Genomic DNA, 16199 nt, shown 5'->3' with positions numbered 1-16199 from the left:
TTCAAATGRGAACACAATTGCCATAGTGGGCAGAACAAGTAAGGAGGTGGGCAGAGCCAAGCACGAACTAGCGAGATCCTATTGGCGCTTTATAGCATATATTTGCATATTTCCGTAGGGGAACGCCTGTACTGTGAAAAGCGCGTGTACAATAACTCAATTCGCCTTTAAACTTTGTTTAGAAGGAGTGCAAAGTCCACAAAACGTAGTCCACTCTGTTCGTGACGTATAGTTTTGGGAACAGAAAACTGTATGGAGGTCAAATATTTCATCGATTAGTAAATTAGCAGAATCTCGGCCAAAATCCATTTATCACTGCTGGCCGCTGGGCTTCAATTCAATTTGTTTACATTGCCAAAGCAAGTTAAATAGACAAACAAAAAATGAATAGTAAACATTACTCACAAAAGTTCCAAAAGTCATATTATGTCTATAATATGTGGCAAGAAAAAGTATGTGAAGCTTTTGTAATTACCTGGATTTCTGCATAAGTTTGTCATACAATTTGATCTGATCTTCRCCGAAGTCACAACAATTGACAAACAGTCTGTTTAAACTAATAACGCACAAACAATTATGCGTTTTCATGTCTTTATTGAACACAACGTGTAAACATTCACAGTGCAGGGTGGGAACAAGTATGCGAACCCTTGGATTTAATAACTGGTTGACCCTCCTTCGGCAGCAATAACCTCAACCAAACGTTTTCTGTAGTTGCGGATCAGACGTCCGTCAATGATAGCAAGCTGTCCAGGCCCTGAGGCAGCAGAGCAGCTCCAACCATGATGTTCCCTTCACCATACTTYACAGTTGGGATGAGGTTGATGTTGGTGTGCTGGGCCATTTTTTCTCCACACAGTGTTGTGTGTTCCTTCCAACCAACTCAACTGTAGTTTCATCTGTCCACAGAATATTTTGCCAGTAGCGTTGTGGAACATCCAGGTACTCTTTTGCGAACGTCAGATGTACAGCAATGGTTTTTTTTGACAGCAGTGGCTTCTTCCGTGGTGTCCTCCCATAAACACCATTCTTGTTTAGTCTTTACGTATGGTATATACGCGTCAATAGAGATGTTAGCATGTTCCAGAGATTTCTGTAAGTCTTTAGCTGACACTCTAGGATTCTTAACCTCATTGAGTATTCTGCACTGTGCTCTTAGTCATCTTTGCAGGACGGCCACTCCTAGGGAGTAGCAACAGTGTTGAACTTTCCCCATTTAGTTGAACTTGTTCTCAACTAGCCTACCTGGTTAAATAAAGGTGAAATAAAAAAATAMAAATGTATAGACAATTTGTCTTACCGTGGACTGATAAACATCAAGGCTTTTAGAGATACTTTTGTAACCCTTTCCAGCTTTATGCAAGTCAACAGTTCTTAATCTTAGGTCTTCTGAGATCTCTTTTGTTTGAGGCATTTGAATAGCAAACTCAAATTTTGTGAGTGTTTTTATGGGACAGGGCAGCTCTAACCAACATATTCAATCTGGTCTCATTGATTGGACTCCAGGTTAGCGGACACCTGACTCCAATTAGCTTTTGAATAAGTCATTAGCCTATGGGTTCACATACGTTTTCCAACCTACACTGTGAATGTTTAAATTATGTATTCAACATAGACAAGAAAAATACAATAATTTGTGTGTTATTAGTTTAAGCACACTATGTTTGTCTATTGTTGTGACTTAGATGAAGATCAGATCAAATTTTATGGCCAATTTATGCAGAAATCCAGGTAATTCCAAACGGTTCACATACTTTTTCTTGCCACTGTACAGTATCGTAACGATGTGCAGTATTGTAATGATAGTTCAAGTTAAAAAAGGGACAATAAATAAACATAAATATGGATTGTATTTACAATGGTGTTTGTTCCTCACTGGTTGCCCTTTTCTTGTTGTCAACAGGTCACAAATCATGCTGCTGTGATTGCACACTGTAGTTTTTCACCCAATAGATATGGGAGTATATCAAAACTGGATTTGTTTTCTGTGGGTCTGTGTAATCTGAGGGAAATATGTGTCTCATATTTGGTAGTGAGTGGACAAGCCAACCGGATGCTTCTCATTAATAAATCCGGTGAAATATGTCTCATTGTTCTGTCTGTGACGAAAGGTACCTGTCCTCTGTGCCCTGTAAGAGTGTAGATCCCATTGCGCTATAAAATAACATATGTAGCCAGTTCCTCAGCGTAGCCACTAAGCAAGAGCCAGTACAGAGAAGTTTGGTCAGGAGCTGCGCATTGTGTTACTTTATTGTAGGGAAACCAGAGCACACAATTATTTTATCGAGTCTATTCCAGCCAACGTCTAAATCGTCTGAATAAGTCTATCAGAGACACTAGTCACATTATACATACAATACAAATGAGCTAGCTACTATAAGCATGATTATTAAAAAATATTTAAATCACACTAATTCAAAGCTTTTTATTTACACTTGAACCATCAAACTCATGCATGAGAACATGGCCCAGGGGTCTCGTATGGACCAACTTAAAAATAAACATTATTGGGTGTGATTTTAAAAGTAATTTTTATACATATATATATATATTCATTCAACAAACACAATGACTAAACTACCATTCGATGTGTTACATCAGTGTTTATAGCTTGCATTATTTCCAACTCTTGCCCCTAAAAGCATTGCAGGGATAAGTGTTCCCCACTATGTTATAAGTTCAGAACACAGGGACAACATTTTTCATTACCAACATCTATATAGTCTCGAAAATCTGAGACCTTGGGAGCACATGACAATGGAACATTGTGGGAGGCAACCCATCTGTCTTCAGAGACTAGAACATCTATACACAAAAAAAATAATCCCTTGATTTGAATTTGCTCAGTGTTCTTTCTTGTCATGTGCTTTCAAAAGTTCTGTCCGACTGAAAGCTTTCTCGCATTTTAAACATTTGTAGGGCTTCTCTCCGGTGTGAGTCATCATGTGTCTTTTCCGTACCCTTAAGTCAGAAAAGTTTCTCCCACAGACAGAACACGGATACGGCTTCTCCCCCGTATGAGTTCGCATGTGTCGAGTGATATAACAATTTTGCGTAAAACCCTTCCCACAGATTTTACACTTATATGGCCGCTCTCCAGTATGATATCTCATGTGTACCCTCAGTTCCTTTGGAGATCTGAAACCCTTCCCGCACTCAGACTCTGTGCATTTAAAAGGCCTCTCCTGAGTGTGAATCAGGTCATGCCTTGTCAATGAGGACATGCTAAGAAACAGCTTACCGCAGTATGTGCATGGATAACGCACCCCAGCATGACAGATTTTCACATGACTTACCAATGCCCTCTTCTCCCCGTAAGATTTGTCACACTGGGAGCAGGAGTGTTTATCTTCAGGTTTGCTGTGAACATTTAGCATGTGGTTTCTCAGCGTTGTTATGTTGATAAAGGCTTTTCCACACTCCCAGCAAAGGCATTTCTCACCTGTGTGTATTCTTTCATGTTCGGCAAGAGTCGTTGATGATTTACATTTCTTTGGACAGTGGGAACACTGGTAAGGGAGAGTGTGAGTCCTCTCGTGTCTGACAAGATCTGATAACTCAGTGTAGCTTTTCTCACAGTAGGTGCAGAGGAATGGCCCGCTGAATTTATGGACATCCAGATAGTGTTTCTTGATGGGCTTGACACCATTGAAGCTGTTTTCACACATGGTGCATTTCAAGGGGTTGTGCACCAGCTTATGCCTGTCTAGCTTTTCTATGTCTGCGAACATCCTTCCGCAAATGCAGCACACTTTTGACTCTTTCTGTTTTGGGTTCTGGATAGGCTCCCCTGTGTGGATTTTCTGGTGCCGCTTCATGTCTGCACTTCGACTGAAAGTCTTCTCACAAATCTGGCACTGCTTGAATGTATATTTTTCAGAAAATTCTGTGTCGGTTTGTTTCTGTTCTTGTGTCAGAAATGTCTTCATCTTCAGCCCTCTGTTTCTTCTTACTGGTATAAAAGGCAATAATATCAGGTTGGTAGTGTCAACCCTTTGTAGATCCACTGAGGGCTGGTAAAGCACAGAGGATATGATCACATTAGACTTGCTGTTGATTATGCTAAGCATTTGTTCTCCATGACTTCCCCTGGCTTTGTGTGTCTTTATTTTAGGCTTTTTGAAAGATCTCTTTTTCCCGACACTTAAATCTTCAAAAGGTTGCACCATCCCGTCTTCCCCGATAACCATCACCGTTTCGTACTTTGGTTCCACCTTGCCTGTCTCGGGGTCCACAAACTCTGCATCATCCTCATCACTAACAGAGGATGTTTTGTTTTTCTCACATTCCCCTGACCTGCTATCCACCCCCTCTCTTTCTTTTACATCCATACTTGTTCCTTCTTTCTCCACCTCTGTTGCAATCACCACCCGTTCCACAGGAGGAAGACAGAGAGCTGAGAGAATGCAGTCCCCATCGGTGGAAGATGGAGGGTCTGTGAAAGAAGGAAAAAGGGAACCAAAACAACCCAGTAATGCTCAATAGACGTAATTTTCCATTGGGTGTGACAAAACAAATCCATCATATAAAGCATGAAAATGGGTACTGTGAGATGCCTACCATGGTTGTCCAGCGGGCCAAGGTCTCTGTGGTACTGAAGCAGGATATTCATCTGCTGAGGGTGAGACACAGACTCAACACATTCCTCCAGAACAGAGGGAACATCGCTGAGCAACAAGGCAGCCTGACACAACGAGGAATACAGAGTTAGAAGGAACATAGGTAGAATTCACACAATGCCTAAGTGTCAAGTCCATGGTTCCTCTATATCAGTGGTCTAACCTTTTCTAGCACGATAGCTACCTTTAAAAAATGAAACATGTCAAAAGTTACTTGTTTTCTAGCTTTCGAATAGAAACATTGTTCTCTTCTCCCGCGCAACTCTTCACCAGGTCCTTAGTGTACAAGAGAAAGTAGTACACTATGTTTTCTGTCAATATACCTGGTAAAATAATGGTTAATAAACAACTTCCACCTGCAATTTTTATCCCCAAATTATGTTTTCAGTTAAAATAAAAAACCTGGTTTTAGATTCTAGTTTTTCACTCTCAAAATTACAATTGTTCATAGAAAAACAATGAAATGTGATGTTCTGAGTCCATATCAATGGCTCAATCACATCAGAAGACCATTTATTTTTAGGTCTGGAAGAAAACTAACAAATTTGGTTCTTCAAGTGTAATTCCCCTTTAATTGCGCATCTGGTAAGTGAGGAATGTGCGAAGGTTCTGTACTGCTGCTGCTCATTTCATGTACTTTCAGAATTGTTAGGCAAGCTACTCATAGGTGGGCTGCGATCGACCTGTTGAAGACCCCTCTATACGGGTTTAGTTTATTTCTACTAGTACCTGTTGGAAGTTTGATACAGGAAGTAGCTTCTCAAGTCTCGAAAGAAATTGCCACATGAGTTTCTGAATGGCTGCATCATAACTGGGACCAAATTCTACAGGAAAAACATCCTAAAACAGAGTAAAGAAATATGAGCTATGAAAACCTCTCAGAAGAGATCATTTAAATTGTTGAAATACACAGCAGTCATGACAGCAGTCAGGAAATGATCCATGGCTATTCCATACCCACATACTGACTGACCTGGAAGAAATGTTCTCTCTCATCAGGGTCTTTCAGAAGGGTTTGAACCAGCCCCAGAAAGTTGGATTCAGATAATCCTACCTCTGCATCTGTCGCCTGAAACACATAATATAAACATGTTGCCTTCATCAGGACATCTAGATGATAGCTTGTCATTTAGGCTGCATATATTTTTTCCATAATGTATCATTGTCTTATCAGAAATACACTACATGACCAAAGGTATGTGGACACCTGCTTGTCGAACATCTCATTCCAAAATCATGGGCATTAATATGGAGTTGGCCCCCCCCTTAGCTGCTATAACAGCCTCCACTCTTCTGGGAAGGCTTTCCACTAGAGGTTGGAACATTGCTGCAGGGACTTGCTTCCATTCAGCCACAAGAGCATTAGTGATGTCGGGCTATTAGGCCTGGCTAACAGTCAGCATTTCATTTCATCCCAAAGGTGTTCAATGGAGTTGAGGTCAGGGCTCTGTGCAGGCCAGTTAAGTTCTTTCACACCAATCGACAAACCATTTCTGTGTGGACCTTGCTTAGTGCACGGGGGCATTATCATGCTTTAACAGGAAAGGGCCTTCCCAAAACTGTTGCCACAAAGTTGGAAGCGCAGAATTGTCTAGAATGTCATTGTTTGCTGTAGCGTTTAAATTTCCCTTCATTGGAACTAAGGGGCCAAGTCCGAACCATGAAAAACAGCCCCAGGCCATTATTCCTCCTCCACCAAACTTTACAGTTGGCACTATGCATTCAGCAGGTAGCTTTCTTCTGGTATCCGCCAAACCCAGATTAGTCTGTCAGACTGCCAGATGGTGAAGTGTGATTCATCACTCAAAAGAACGCATTTCCACTGCTCCAGAGTCCAATGGCAGCGAGCTTTACACTACTCCAGCCGACACTTGGCATTGCGCATGGTGATCTTAGGCTTGGGTGTGGCTGCTCGGCCATGGAAACCTATTTCATGAAGCTCCCGACGAACAATTATTGTGCTGACGTTGCTTCCAGAGGCAGTTTGAGCACTCGATGGTGCCGTTGTGAGCTTGTGTGGCCTACCACTTCGCAGCTGAGCTGTTTTGCACCTGTTTCCACTTCACAATAACAGCACTTACAGTGGACCGGGGCAGCTCTAGCAGGGCAGAAATTTGACAAACTGACTTGTTGGAAAGGTGGCATCCTATGACGGTGCCACCTTGAAAGTCACTTAGCTCTTCAGTAAGGCCATTCTACTGCCAATGTTTGTCAATGGAGATTGCATGGTTGTGTGCTCAATTTTATACACCTGTCAGGAACGGGTGTGGCTGAAATAGCCGAATCCACTCATTTGAAGGGGTGTCCACATACTTTTGTACATATTGTGTATTACTGACTGATTTAGATATTAGCTGAGTCTCTGCCCTAAGGAGCTCACCTGTGTCCCCCAGAGAGGTGTGAGGGTCTGTATCCTGTCCAGGTGTGGCTGAATGGTCTGGAGGTCTGTGATCGGCTTGGAGCGACACAACTCTAGGACCAGCTGAAACCAGAGCAAACCAGTTAGGATTCTTATTTTGGACAATAAACATGACTAAATATGATCATATGCTATCGTTCCCCACATAATGATTAACACTAGTTCTGTCTCTTCTTCTCACCCGTGCTCGAAGACCCAGAATAAGTTGGGCCCTCTGACTGTGATTCAGAAGCTCTGGAACCATCTCTGTGACCATGGTAACAAACTCATCCAGCATCCCATAATCCATCACGTGTCTCTGCTGGACCGTCTGCCAGATGGCAGCTGAGACCAGCCGCAGTGGTGGGACCATGAGGCGCAGAGAGTGGAGAGGAAGACCTGAAAAAGAGAAGTTGACTTCGTTTTTCACAAATCAATGTATACGCACCTATTATTGCACATCACAAAACACTCTAGCTTGTGTAACTATTTTTCCAATTCTATGTGATTCATTGTCAATAATGTTGTGAGAAACATCATTCATCCAGAAACAACCCCTAGGTCTTTCCCTTATTAGAATAATTGAGTCTTCCTTTTGATGAACTTAAGGGAGTTGATCAAAGCGTGGATCTACAATAAAGAGGACAGGTAGTAAGGGTTGTTTCTGGACGGGCCTAGAAATGCGGTGAAACGACTGTGCAAAGTAGCAAAGGAATGTTTGCTAGCTAGCAAGCCAACACTTCAAGGAAGTTTATTTATTCAACTGCTTACTGTATTGAATAAAAGGGCATGAAATGTTGCACGTCTGCAATAACAACAAAAAAGCGGACATGCAAAACATATTTTAGACGTTCTGAAACGAGTCCAGTTCCCGTACGAAACAGTAAGAAGTTAGCCATACATATCTAACGTTAGCAAGTATGTCCGATATAGCTCTAGTATCGTAACTATAAACATGTTACCATTCCTCCCAGACATTTGTTTTTGCATATCTCTCCACTGCAGTCACACCAGACACCTGGAAATGCAATAAGGTGATCGAAAATAACAACTACTTTTGCCGATGTGTGCCACTGCGTGCGTTCTCGAACAAGACTGCGGGGGACTATTAAAATGTAACACATGAGTTCCCTTCTTCTTCAATGAGGTTTAAAACGGCGGTTGRCATCCAATAAATGTTGCATTACCGCCAAATCAAATCGAATTGTATCAGTCACATGCGCCGAATACAACAGTGAAATGCTTACTTTCGAGCCCCTAACCAACAATGCTGTTTAAAAAATACGGATAAGAATAAGAAATAAAAGTAACAAATAATTAAAGAGCAGCAGTAAAATAACAATAGCGAGACTATATACAGGGGGTTACAGGGGTAATATGTACATGTAGGTAGAGTTATTAAAATGACTCCACAAATTTCTTGTTAACAAACTATAGTTTTGGAAAGTTGGTTAGGACATCTACTCTGTGCATGACACAAGTAATTTTCCCAACAATTGTTTACAGACAGATTATTTCACTTATAATTCACTGTATCACAATTCCAGTGGGTCAGAAGTTTACATATGTAGCAGTGTGATGTTGTTCCCCTAGATTACGCACCAAATTGCACACAAGGACCAATTCAAATAGGCCAGGTCAAGAGGGGATGTTAATAATTTGATAATAATAATAATAATTCAGTGTATTTTTTTATTTAATTACAGCTGCATAGCTAATGTTTTTATTTGGTGTACAAACACTTTTTCATACCAATATTGTACATACAAGTGATTGTAAAAGTTTTGTATATTTTGGTTTGGCCCATCGCGGGTTATCCTTATTCCCATACCACTTTATCGTTCTCTTTTGTCTGACCCTCGGCTAGCAAGGTATGTTGTCCTTGGCTCCGAAACTGTTTAATATAAAACCGTCATAAGGTTATACAATGTACTGTTTTGCAACCATACGTTTGTTATAGTGTGGACAGTGTAGGAATTTATGTTAACAAGTTTYACAGAGCTCACTGACTGGGGTATCTGTTGTAACTTCTGAGTACTTGTGACAGTGGTTGAGTGAGTGTCCATGTGCTCGCGCAGGTGCCGGAGAGCTGTGACTGCACCAAGGGTAACGTGTGTGTTGTCTCTTCGTGTGCAGGTATGTCTTTTATTTTGTCAGAATTATGTTCTGTATAGTTTTACTTGTATATGCTGTTGTGCAGCGAGTGTGTGCACGCAGCACCTGTTAATTCCTTTTGGCGCTCTTTTGCCTGACCCTCGGCTAGCAAGGTGCCGGAGAGCTGTGACTGCACCAAGGGTAACGTGTGTGTTGTCTCTTCGTGTGCAGGGCAAATAAAAAAGATTTCAACGAGCAGACCATCAGTTGTGGCAGCGTCCTAATTGAAAACACACAACGCAGAACGAACCACGCTACACATACACTAAGTTGACTGTGTCTTTAAACAGCTTGGAAAATTCCAGAAAATGATGTCATGCCTTTAGAAGCTTCTGATAGGCTAACTGACATCAATTTAGTCAATTGGAGGTGTACCTGTGGATGTATATCAAGGCCTACCTTCAAACTCAGTGCCTCTTTGCTTGACATCATGGGAAAATCAAAGAAATCAGCCAAGACCTCAGAACGCGAACCAGGGACCCTCTGATCACATCAACAACAGTCACCCACGAAGCATCGTTACCCATCGCTCCACAAAAGCCACGGCCCTTGCAGAGCAAGGGGAACCACTACTTCAAGGTCTCAGCGCAAGTGACGTAACCGATTGAAAGGCTATTAGCGCGCACCACCGCTAACTAACTAGCCATTTCACATCCGTTACACCTCCACAAGTCTGGTTCATCCTTGGGAGCAATTTCCAAACGCCTGAAGGTACCATGTTCATCTGTATAAACAATAGTACTCAAGTATAAACACCATGGGACCATGCAGCTGTCATACCGCTCAGGAAAGAGACACGTTCTGTCTCCTAGAGATGAACGTACTTTGGTGCTAAAAGTGCAAATCAATCCCAGAACAACAGCAAAGGACCTTGTGAAGATGCTGGAGTAAACAGGTACAAAAGTATCTATATCCACAGTAAAACGAGTCCTATATCAACATAACCTGAACGGCCGCTCAGCAAGGAATAAGCCACTGCTCCAAAACCACCATAAAAAAACCCAGACTACAGTTTGCAACTGCACATGGGGACAAAGATCATACTTTTTGGAGAAATGTCGTCTGGTCTGATGAAACAAAAATAGAATTGTTTGGCCATAATGACCATTGTTATGTTTGGAGGGAAAAGGTGGAGGCTTGCAAGCCGAAGAACACCATCCCAACCGTGAAGCACGGGGGTGGCAGCATCATGTTGTGGGGGTGCTTTGCTGCAGGAGGGACTGGTGCACTTCACAAAATAGATGGCATCATGAGGCAGGAAAAGTATGTGGATATATTGAAGCAACATCTCAAGACATCAGTCAGGAAGTTAAAGCTTGGTCGCAAATGGGTCTTCCAAATGGACAATGACCCCAAGCATACTTCCAAAGTCGTGGCAAAATGGCTTAAGGACAACCGAGTCAAGGTATTAGAGTGGCATTCACAAAACCCTGACCTCAATCCCATAGAGAATTGTGGGCAGAACTGAAAAAGCATGAGCGAGCAAGAGGCCTACAAACCTGGCTCCGTTACACCAGCTCTGTCAGGAGGAATGGGCAAAAAATTCACCCAACTTATTGTGGGATGCTTGTGGAAGGCTACCTGACACATTTGACCCAAGTTAAACAATTTAAAGGCAATGCTACCAAATACTAATTGAGTGTATGTAAACTTCTGAACCACTGGAAATGTGATGAAAGAAATAAAAGCTGAAATAAATCATTCTCTCTACTATTATTCTGACATTTCACATTCTTAAAATAAAGTGGTGATCATAACTGACCTAAAACAGGGAATGTTTTACTAGGATTAAATGTCAGGAATTGGGAAAAACTGAGTTTAAATGTATTTGGCTAAGGTGTATGTAAACTTCTGACTTCAACTCTATATGTCCTATTATTACTTTGTTGGGCAAAGAATCAACATCAAAAGTCAAAAGAACAGACAAGGACTCTTCTGTTTCACCACTCACGCCACCCTGTCTGCGTCGCACCAAAGGACGAGCATCACAAACCCCCGGAATCTTTCCCTTAAGTTGGTCAACTTCTATATGTACTGATACCCTGTTATCACTCCTTTCATTGGTGCCCTTTTCTTGAGAACAAAACAATTCATGTTTCTTGCACCCATTCGCTTAATGAGGAGCACCTTCTCCATCTGACCAGCAGTAACACAAACAATTATCACAAGACCGTTTCTGTTTATCCTCACCAATTCCACAGCACCCAACTCCGTTTTCACCCACCCGAAACCACAAATTGATCAGCCTAAAGGCAAGGCTCCACTTTTTCCAAAAAATTCCCTCCTACTGTCACAGACTCATCTTTATCCTGACCCTTGGTGTAAGCTTCGGACTAAGAGAACTTCACCACACCTAGCACCTCAGATAATTCACCCTCATTCACTTCGATTTCTCCTCCTGTCTTCAGCTCGCTCTGCTCACACTTTCTACCATTCTTCTTTAACAAACCATCTCCCTTTTTTCTGCAATTTTTAACCAACGCAAGCTCACCCTCTTGCTCCTTCTCTCTCTTAGACCTCCTCTGCCTCTCTTTTTCCCTCCATTCCTCCTCCGTATTCCAAGTATACGTCTCCTTATGATAATACTGCACTTCTCCTGACATACATCTTGTTCATGCCTTCTCAAGGGAAGCCATTTAACCGTACAATCAGCACAACCCCCTCGGGATGTAGCGCTCAACAGTGCATCCCACTTATAAAGCAGCTGCTTCGTCTTGATGCTCTTGTTTTCTGTGTCGTTCCCATTGAGCTAAAATCGAATTGATGTAGTTCATCAGCGTAACCACTAAGCAAGAGCCAGCACAGAGTCAGGAGCTGCGCGGTGTGTTCGTTTATTTTTAGGGAAACCATTGCAGATTATTTTATTGAGTCTATTCCAGCCAATTTACAGTGACTTCAGAAAGTATTCAGACCCCTTCCCTTTTTACAAWTTTTTTTACGTTACAGCCTTATTCTAAAATGGATTAAACATTTTTTTCCCTCAGGAATCTACACACAATACCCCATAATGACAAAGTGAAAACAGATTTTTAGAAGTGCTTGCAAATGTATTAAAATTCCAAAACCTTATTTACATAAGTATTCAAACTGTTTGCTATGAGACTCAAAATTGAGCGCAGGTGCATCCTGTTTCCATTGATCATCCTTGAGATGTTTCTACAACTTGATTGGAGTCCACCTGTGGTAAATTCAATTGATTGGACATGATTTAGAAAGGCACACACCTGTCTATATAAGGTCTCACAGCTGAAAGTGCATGTCAGAGCAAAACCAAGCCATGAGGTCAAAGGAATTGTCCGTAGAGCTCCGAGACAGGATTGTGTTGAGGCACAGATCTGGGGAAGGGTACCAAAAAATGTCTGCAGCATTGAAGGTCCCAAGAACACAGTGGCCTCCATCATTCTTAAATGGAAGAAGTTTGGAACCACCAAGACTCTTCCTAGAGCTGGCCGCCTGGCCAAACTGAGCAATCGGGGGAGAGAATGGCCTTGGTCAGGGAGGTGACCAAGACCAGATGGTCACTCTGACAGAGCTCTAGAGTTCCTCTGTGGAGATGGGAGAACCTTCCAGAAGGACAACCATCTCTGCAGCATTCCACCATTCAGGCCTTTATGGTAGTGGGCTGTCATATACCTTTTACTGATTAGTAGTTTCTGTCTGGCAGCAGCTCTGTCTGGCAGAAGCCACTCCTCAGTAAAAGGCACATGACAGCCTGTTTGGAGTTTGCCAAAAAGGCACCTGGAGGACTCTTAAGACCATGAGAAACAAGATTCTCTGGTCTGATGAAACCAAGATTGGACTCTTTGGCCTGAATGCCAAGCGCCACGTGTGGAGGAAACCTGGCACCATCCCTACGGTGAAGCATGATGGTGGCAACATCACGCTGTGGGGATGTTTTTCAGCGGCAGGGACTAGGAGACTAGTCAGGATTGAGGCAAAGATGAATGGAGCAAAATACAGAGACATCCTTGATGAAAACCTGCTCCAGAGTGCTCAGGACCTCAGACTGGGGTGAAGGTTCACCTTCTAACAGGACAACGACACTAAGCACACAGCCAAGACAATGCAGGAATGGCTTCGGGACAAGCCTCTGATTGTCGTTGAGTGGCCCAGCCAGAGCCCATATTTGAACCCGATTGAACATCTCTGGAGAGACCTAAAAATAGCTGTGCAGCAACGCTCCCCATCCAACCTGATAGAGCTTGAAAGAATCTGCAGAGAATAATGGATTAACTCCTCAAATACAGGTCACATTACAAACAATAAATATGCAAATAAGCTACTTTAAGCATGATTATTAGAAAGACGTTTCAATCACGCTCATTCAAGGCTTTTTATTTAAACTTGAAACATCAAACTTATGTATGAGCACAGGCCAGAGGGTCTCATAAGGTACAATTAAAAAATAAACATGATTTGGTGTGATTTTATGTTGTCTAATTAAAAAAKATATAAATATGGATAGATTTTTTATTTTCTTTTGGAAAAGTTTTATTGTTGCATTTCCTTTAAAAACAGCTCATATTTTTGTACATCATTTTATACACATAAAAACGGCATAAAAGCATAAAAAACTGCATTTGAATATTACATTTAAATTTGTTAAAAAGTACATGTTGTTAAAAACAAATAGAAACAACCATGAATAAAATTAATTTTTCTTGTAAATCATCCAATCTGTAAAGACCATTTAAAATGTGTGCAAATTATTTAACAAAGGTAAAACATTTTTAAGACATGAAAACATGTTAAAAAGTCACTTTGTTCAAAAAGCTGTCTTCGTCCTTTGTACAGGAACGGGGTGGGTCCTTATCAAACTCGCCTCCTCCTGCTCTTCCGGATCATTTACCGTCCTGTCCTTCGGGGCCCAGAGGAGATCCCTCCCCTAGGTGCATCGCCCTAGGCGCCGCAGCGCTGTCAGGCCGTGGCCGCCCGGGACCTTGGGTGTAGTGGGGGACCCTTCGCCTGGAGTCGAGGCCCCCTTTCTTCTGTACTACCCCAGGGCTTCCGTGGCTACCATGGACACTGCCTGGGGGGTGGTCTCTACTCGTTTCGCTACCAGCAGGTTGCGGGAGGACCACAGTGCATCCTTCAGACACGTGAGGGTGGGCCAGAGCTTAGTGAAGGCCTTTGGTGGAATAGGCCTTCGGCCCACACCATACAGCACAAGCTGGGGCATTAGGTCCTCCCCTGCTGGCAGACACGGGGAGATCAGGGGGCCTGCTTCCTTCTATAGGTCTCTAGCAGCTCTGCACTCCCAGAGCAAGTGCCTCACAGACTCATCTTGGCCGCTGCCTGGTCGGGGGCACGCGGGTGTCCTCGCCATGCCCCGGGTGTGCATAACGGCCCTGACCGGGAGGATCACATGGGCGACCATCCAGGACAGGTCCCGGTGCTGGGTTCAGCAGAGCAGGATAGGCCACGTTGCGCCAAACCGTTGTGGGCTCGCCTGTAGCAAGCCCGCGCACTGGACACACTGGTTCCCGCTCCTGCACAAGAGAGAGAAGAGAGCGGTGTTTAGTTAAAACCGTGACTGCCTCTTTTTCCAGTTTAAAATGTCTTAAAAACTTTTGGAGCTGGACGTAGTGTGTGGGGAGCAGGAAGGAGACTGGGGCTCGCAGGTCGATTGGGTAAGATCCCAGCCAGAACTGTGCGAGGGCCTGGGTCTTGTTGTTGACCGGGGAGGTGGCAACAGTGAGGTGTAACGCTGTGTAGCGGCTGCCCAGGAACAAGTAGAGGTCAGGCAAGCCTTTCCCCCTTTGGACCTGGGCCTCTTGACCACCTCCCTCTTCAGCCTCTCCCACTTGCTTCCCCCACAGGAAGTGAAAGACCATCCGTTCCAGAGCTAAAAGAGTTGTTCGTGGGGGGATAAAAACAGAACTGATTAATTAAAGCACAGGTAAAATCACAGCTTTAATGATTAAAACCTTGCCCTCAAAAGTCAGCTGTCGAAGTCCCCAAAAACTCAGTCTCTGTCTTACTGTCCCCAGGATCCCACTCCAGTTGTCGTTTCCTCGTCCCTCCCGGTCAAACTTTACCCCCAATACCCTTATGTCAGTCATTTTAACTGTCAGTGGTAGTCTGGTCAAGTCTGGGTCTGCCCACGGTCCGAGAAATTGGGCCTCTGTCTTGTCTCTGTTCAGTCTCGCCCCAGAGGCTCGTCCGTACCAGTCAGTCTTGTCCAGGGTCCTGTCGACAGATAAAAGGTTGGTGCATGAAATGTTGACATCGTCCATGTAAAATACGCACTTGGCGGTCATCCCCCCACTCCCCGGGATACCCACCCCACTGATCTGTTGGTCCTTTCGCAAGACCAGTGCCAGTGGTTCGATGCAGGCCACAAACAGAAGAGGAGATAACGGGCACCCCTGATGGACGCCGCAGTGTACTCCCACTGCTTTTGACAAATGCCCATTTACAAGGATTTTTGTGGTAATGTGGTAGTCGTACAGCAATCCCACCCAAGCTAGAAACCTTTCAGGGAACCCCATTTTTTGCAGTACCTTGAAGAGGTACTGGTGTGAGACACGATCAAAAGCTTTTTCAAAATCTAAATTTAGTACTACAAGCCGCATGTTTCTGTCTCTCGCATAACAGATGGCATGTCTGATCAGTATCAGGCTGTCCGTGATCTTCCTACCGGGAATGGCACAGGTTTGGTCCGGGTGGATCACCTCCCCTAAAACAGAAGACATTCTGAGTGTTAAAACCTTAGTAATAAGTTTACAGTCAAAATTTAAAAGGGTAATTGGACTCCAGTTTTCATTTTTCTTGTGTAAAACTGTCAGGTAGTTTGTCGAGTCGTTCAAAGTCAGTAAAAACAATCAGAAGTTCGTCACAAATATGGATAGATACAACAAACACATTGTGCGTGTTCCAGCAGATCACTTTTGTCAAGAAGTTGACCAAGGTTAGTCACCGCCTTTCAAAGTGTGTTGCATTATGGGTATACACATTTTTACGATTACATCTACTGAATGACCTTTACAACAACCATGATCAAAAGGTCATGCCTTTTCGATTGCAGT

The 16199-nt window shown here is 43.1% G+C and overlaps 1 protein-coding gene across 2 annotated transcripts; it reads right to left on the bottom strand.

The window, feature by feature from the left end:
* Positions 1 to 2232: 2232 nt before the first annotated feature.
* On the bottom strand, positions 2233 to 8156 carry LOC139029173 (uncharacterized). 2 transcript variants are annotated; one of them, XM_070448631.1, is made up of 7 exons: positions 7980 to 8156; positions 7220 to 7416; positions 7000 to 7101; positions 5593 to 5688; positions 5349 to 5459; positions 4561 to 4684; positions 2233 to 4435 (listed from the first exon to the last, which is right to left on the bottom strand). In XM_070448631.1, exons 1-7 carry the CDS (start codon positions 8005 to 8007, stop codon positions 2844 to 2846), a joined length of 2250 nt encoding a protein of 749 aa, XP_070304732.1. In that variant the 5' UTR covers positions 8008 to 8156; the 3' UTR covers positions 2233 to 2843. The 2 variants fall into 2 exon arrangements, with proteins under 2 accessions (XP_070304732.1, XP_070304733.1); XM_070448632.1 differs by having other exon boundaries at positions 4561 to 4615.
* Between the last annotated feature and the right edge of the window lie 8043 nt (positions 8157 to 16199).

Source organism: Salvelinus sp. IW2-2015, linkage group LG18 (genome assembly GCF_002910315.2).
Source record: "Salvelinus sp. IW2-2015 linkage group LG18, ASM291031v2, whole genome shotgun sequence".
NCBI classification, from domain to species: Eukaryota; Metazoa; Chordata; class Actinopteri; order Salmoniformes; family Salmonidae; genus Salvelinus; species Salvelinus sp. IW2-2015.
The sequence above is the reverse complement of the archived record's forward strand: the minus strand, read 5'-3'. Positions and strand labels throughout refer to the sequence as shown.

What these genes read in the sequence shown, in the direction of transcription:
- LOC139029173 (XM_070448631.1), bottom strand. Translation starts at nt 8,007, where the DNA reads ATGCAAAAACAAATGTCTGGGAGGAATG. An exon ending in AGAGAGAACATTTCTTCCAG is followed by an intron (nt 5,460 to 5,592) that starts GTCAGTCAGTAT and finishes ACTCTGTTTTAG; the next exon opens with GATGTTTTTCCTGTAGAATT. An exon ending in TGGCCCGCTGGACAACCATG is followed by an intron (nt 4,436 to 4,560) that starts GTAGGCATCTCA and finishes CTTCTTTCACAG; the next exon opens with ACCCTCCATCTTCCACCGAT.